Genomic DNA, 6000 nt, shown 5'->3' on the forward strand with positions numbered 1-6000 from the left:
TGTGGCGCGCGCGCTGTACCTAAAATAAAAGAAAAACTTTCCAAACTAAACATGAAACTTCTCCGGTAACAATAATATAGACCCCATACAGAAACAAACAAACAAACAAACAAACAAACAAACACCCCCCCCCCCCCCCAATTCAATTAATTTTAAGGGGGAAAGACCCCCTACAATTGCTTTTTTAAAGCAATTGATTTATATTTATGTTTAGTTTACGTGTGAGTTACGCTAACATAACACCGAGTTAATGTCAATGTGAACACGGCCCTAGATTTCGCGTACATTAATTGGAAGAAAACACTGTTTGAAGTATGAAATTTCCAAAATGTCTGATTTAAAAAAAAATCCATAATATAACATTTAATTCAAACACATGAGCAAAATTGCTATTGTTTTTTATAACGGCAATTATTGTTTTTGAAAGAATAAAGCAGAACACTCACAAACAATGAATCGAAGAAACTAAGATAAAAAGACGATCAAAGTAAACAAAAAAAAACAAACTCACAACAGTCTACAAACACGACACCGAAATAGTAAAAGCAAACACCTCTGGCTTAAGAATAAACATGACAAAATGCATAAGCTGTTTCAACATGAAACATAGGTTATTTTGCATTTACAACATTGTGTACATCTTGGTCTTTTCGGATGAATAGAACATAACAAATAAAGGAGCGAAGGAGATCATCTCCGATTGTAGAACATATGCAGTATTTTATTTCACGAGACTAATGGTTGTAAAAACTATGCATTTAAAGAAGAAAAAAAGCCTTCACGCTAACATATCAATTACAATTGACTTAATATATAACCAGTAATTCACAGCAAGACACTGACAAAACCACTATTAACGAAATTGTTGAAAAGTGTTAAATGAACAGATTTTTTGGGTTAAACATCATATCATAGATTAACATTGATTCGTGCTACAATTATAACTACTAATCCAACGTTCTATTTTAGCTGGCAATATCAGATGTGGTACATAATCCCAAACTAACAGGTATATGTTTTTGAATTGAATCACATACATCGTTATTTTTTGTTCTTTATTGAAACTACTAAGATGATGACTGAAATGATTTATCATTTAATTAATGAAAACGAAGCATGATTCTTATTCAATTTTATCACACAAAAATCAACCGCAAGGTTTCAGAGAAGTTTACATAGCTAGCGACAATGAGGGGTAATGAAAAAGCAGTGTTTTTAATATAAAGAAAGAGGAAGGGTTGTTTACATGTATTTTGTTTGGTAGAAAATGTATATAAATCTGTAGTCCCGTCATCAAATTATATTTTTTCTAATAATAAAAAAAGATATGAGATCACTTTCATTGAATAGGAAATTAAGAATCGGCTGTGAAGGTAATAAGTAAATTATCATAAACTATAGTGTTTTACTGTTTTGCACTAAAAAGTAACCAGTTAGTCCATGTTTTCTTTAGCTCATCCTTATAAAGGACATGTGAGCTTTTGCAATTACTTGGCGTCCATTGTCGTCTTTCGTCGTCGTCCGTCCGGTGTAAACTATTACAATCCATTTCTTCTCTAAAACTACTACAATTATTCCAACTAAACTTAAGCTGAATGGTTATTATGATTTTTAGAATTTAGTATGTGTTTTTTTCTGTTTCTTAAAAATACCCAAATGGTCGTCATAGCTAAAAATTGATCATGGGGATAAAATGCAGTTTAAGGTAAATTTTGACATTAAGAATAAAGAGTTATTATATCAAATTCGATCAGCCCTGAAATTGTCTTGTGAATCTTACCATAGAATGTTGGGTAGCTGCCACTAAATCGTCAATTATTAAGAGTTTTGCAGTGATTTGTTATTATCTTAAACATTAATATAGATACAGATAAACTGTAAACAGCAAAAATGTTAAGCAACGAAAGTTCTCCACAAATGGTTAATGACTAATATTGTCAATTGACCTTTTAAGAATTTATTGACTGTAAAAGTAAATTTTTAACAATTTGTAAATCATGTTTTCTAACTTTAAAAAATCTTCTTTTCTGTGACAACTAAACCAAATTCAAGCTGATGATTCTTAGGTTATACATAATAAACTTTGTGGGTTTTTTTCCTCAGAAAATATGGCCCAACGACTAATTTTAGCGTACGGTAAAATGCCGTTTTTTAATCTCAAAATCTAAAAAAATCAACACAAATCATACAAGAAAATTAAATAAAGGTTTCATCAGTTCAAGGTCTTCCTGCCTTGAAGTTATCAGCAAAAATCGGGTATCTTTCTTAAAATTTATTGCCTCTGAACTACTGGTGTTTTGGAAATATTGTAGTTTTTAGTTCTTGTCTTGAATATTATAATATGATTTGGACTGAATGAATTTCAGAGTATCTTGTTTAAATTTGCTTTGTATTTTATTTTCCTTGTACGTTGAGAAAGAGAGTTGAAATTACCTCTTTAAAGCCACTCATGAATATATATTGAAATGAAAAAGAAATAAAGAAACATTGATAAAAATGTTTTAGCTAAATTTAAAGGTGACCGTTTCAGGCTCTTTAGAGCCTCTTGTTTACATAAAACGGCAATTATCTATGTAATATAATTTTGAAATAGTATATCGCTTAAAATATAGAATAAAGAAAACAACAACAGACACTTTCGGCGAACCAGCATTGCGGCTTATACATTTTAATATAAGAAGAAAAATACAAAAATAAACTTCATTTATAAAGATGAACAAAACAGATATTCCGTTCACCTTAACAATCTATCAATGTACATGTACAACAATCTTAAATTGTAGTATGGACGGAGGCTATCAACATACTAAAGGATACTTTTATGAAAAAAAAGAAAAGAGCTAGGAAAAGAGGAATGTTCGCTACAACAAATAGAGTTACGTTCACAAAATGGTTAACTGCTAATTTTCCTGTGGAAGGTGTACTGTGTGGTTGTGGAAGACACTTAAAAACGCCAACATCGCTTCTAGGTCACTTACGAAGAAAAAGCACCAGCGCCCGACAAAAAGTCAAATTATTCAAGAAGGGAATATAACCAAAACAATTATCATGCGTTTGGAGGATTAAGATTGTGCCATGCATATATTATTCCTTACATATTAAGGACGGCTGAAAATTGTAGAATAATAAAGTGCAATATATTTACAATTCTTTATCCAGATTAACACAAAGGAGTTAATGTTTCATGTTTGACAATATTTCATAAACGCTTGTTAAAAAACGAATTCAAACTTTACGAAAGAGTTAGAAAATAATGAACAAAAATAAAAAGTTGACATTATCCTTTGATACATTTCATGAAATCAATTGATTTGCAACTGATTATCTATTATAATTTTAAAATAGATGGTCAGTTGCCAAATTAATAACTTAAATTTAAATACAGCATATTAAAAAAAAAGAAAATGAGCGTTTTTCTTTCGTTTTTTTCTGAAATCACATTTCTTTATGTTTGAAAGGGGTTTATCAAATCAGATTAAAAATCACTCTCTCTCGATATATTCTTATGATAATATGAAAACCCTCCACTGTACTTTCTTTTTACATACCTTTCGGGATCTTTTGCTTTTTTTCCAAATTGTACTGGGTGTGTTAGAGCTTTTAATGTTGCCATTTGATAAAGGACCTTTCCGTTTGAATTTTCCTTGGAGTTCGGTATTTTTTACTATTTTAATAGTTTCTGACTTTCGAAATTAGGAAGACTGATATATCATTTGCTGATGTAAAATACATACTAGAAGAGATATATAACTATGTCGTGTCAGATCTATAGTATCAAGGCTTACAAACATGATGTTTTATAAGGCTAATCATATAACGTGTTGCTTTTTCGTTAATAAATGGTAATGTACTTTTTGTTTTTATTTATTGTTCATTGTTTTTAAAATCGCGTTTTTTATTTAATTTTCAAAATCACGCAATCAGTAGGTTAAGATAATGGAGAACCCAAACAATTTTTTGATTTAGATAAGAGATGATTAACAATATGCAATCTTTTAATATATAATTGCCAATGAGACACATTATCCAGAATAGGCCAAAATCAAGGAGGAGCAATCAACTATAGTTCATCGTAAAACATTGAACGATGGACAACATTTAAACTGCATAGTACATACAATAAGTTTAAAATTATGTGCAAAATATGACAAAACCCACCAAGACTACACGAGTTAAATCAGAACTCAAAACATAACATAGAAAAAGACTGAAAAAATGAACCCGTAAAGAAACGGGTAGCCATGGTATGTTCAAATTGGATGAGAAAATGCTGATACATATACGTCACTCGTCGTTTACAACTCTGTTGAACGTTTTCTACATTCATCTATCGATTAAACATTACAAATTGGCGAATAGGTAGTTGACTCTTTTCTCACTCTAAGAAATCACCAAACGAAAAGCATCGGTACAGTAAATGTTCTAAACTTGATATATTTAATCAGTTGTATACATTTAAAATAGAAACACTATTTGCATGACATATGAAACAACAGACTGTGAACAGTGTTGATAACTCAAACATTACAAAAAGGGTATAAACGGATCCTGCTCCACTTGAGGCATTCGTTTTTGTTTTATGTTAGTAAGGGTGATAATTCTTATTCAGTAGAACATATTCAAAGAAATGACGATAAGATTATCATAACAACAAGTAAAACATACCCATCGTTGTGAAACAAATAATCCCCAAAGTGTAAAGATTCATAATCGCCTCTGACAAAATTGCCAAGTTTAAATTTAAAACTCACCACTTTGAAATCTTGTGTATAATGGTTCATTATAAGCAGGAATATATAAAGGATTTGGTTAAAATATCCCGAATAGATTAAGATTGAATATAAGATGTCAAGTTAAAACCAGAAAATTGTATTATCAAATAATGAAAACAATAAAGAAGAGGTGTTTATATTGGCAGACGCTAGTTGTAGGTTTGCAGTTCATCCTGTCAAGGACTCTCCACATTGTATAGACTTTGTTTTGGGTTCTGTTGTCATTTAACATATCATAATACCAAAAACTGATTCCGGCATCTTGATCTGAACATTATTTGAAAAGTTTTAAACTGTAAGTGCCGAGTAATTTTCAAATGTGAAGCTACTATGTACATATTGCTTAATTGTGAAATTTACTACTGCTTAGATTTGTTTTTTCGTGTAAGTTTGATACGGTTGATGAATTTAGCTCACAATACCGAACACTGTTGATTGAACAGATACGTATTACATGTATCAGATTGATCAGTCTGAACATGACTAACTGCCAATAAACTCATCATAGATACCATGATTACATTTTGTATATAAGCCAGACTTGCGTTTTGTCTAGAAAAGACTCACCAGTGAGACTCGAATCCCATAAAGTTAAAGGCCAGATTAAGTACGAAGTTAAAGAGCATTAGGATCAAAAATTTTAAAAGCTGTGCCTAATTCAGCTAAGATAATTTATTTCTGAGGTATAAAAGCCATAGTATTTTAAAAATTCTAAATTTTGTTAACAGTGAATTTATAAATATGACCATATCAATGATAATTCATTTCAGCACAGAAAAGCTGACTACTGGGCTGTTGATACCCTCTGGAAATTAAAACTCCACCAGCCAGCAGTGGCATCGACCCAGTTGTTGTAAATAAACTTATCATAGATACCAAAATAAATTCTGTATATACGTCAGACGCTCGTTTAGTCTATGAAACACTCATCAGTGACGGTCGATCCAAAGTAGTTAAAGGCCAAATAAGGTAGGAAGACGAAGAGCTTTATGATCAAAAGTCTTAAACGTTTTGCCATAATACAGCTAAGGTAATCTATTCCTGAGGTAGAAAAGCCTTAGTATTTCAAAAATTCTAAATTTTGTAAACAGTGAATTTATAAATATGACCATATCAACGCTAATGTATGTCAGCACAGAAGTGTTGACTACTGGGCTGGTGATACAACATATTGAACTGCAACAACATTTAATTCACCTCAACGGATAAGTGAGCACCTTGAATGAGA

At 30.9% G+C, this 6000-nt stretch overlaps 1 protein-coding gene across 3 annotated transcripts in view; it reads left to right on the top strand.

Annotated features, from left to right (window-relative positions):
• Positions 1–3855, top strand: part of LOC134700341 (uncharacterized) — a 115908-nt gene extending 112053 nt beyond the window's left edge. For all 3 annotated transcript variants that reach the window (XM_063561699.1, XM_063561698.1, XM_063561700.1), the window contains exons 9-10: positions 970–1009; positions 2784–3855. In XM_063561699.1, coding sequence (XP_063417769.1) covers positions 970–1009; positions 2784–3034 — 291 coding nt within the window. In that variant the 3' untranslated portion in view covers positions 3035–3855. The remainder of the gene's footprint in view (positions 1–969; positions 1010–2783) is intronic.
• The last annotated feature ends 2145 nt before the right edge of the window (positions 3856–6000 follow it).

This window comes from Mytilus trossulus, unplaced genomic scaffold (genome assembly GCF_036588685.1).
Source record: "Mytilus trossulus isolate FHL-02 unplaced genomic scaffold, PNRI_Mtr1.1.1.hap1 h1tg000138l__unscaffolded, whole genome shotgun sequence".
Classification (NCBI taxonomy): Eukaryota; Metazoa; Mollusca; class Bivalvia; order Mytilida; family Mytilidae; genus Mytilus; species Mytilus trossulus.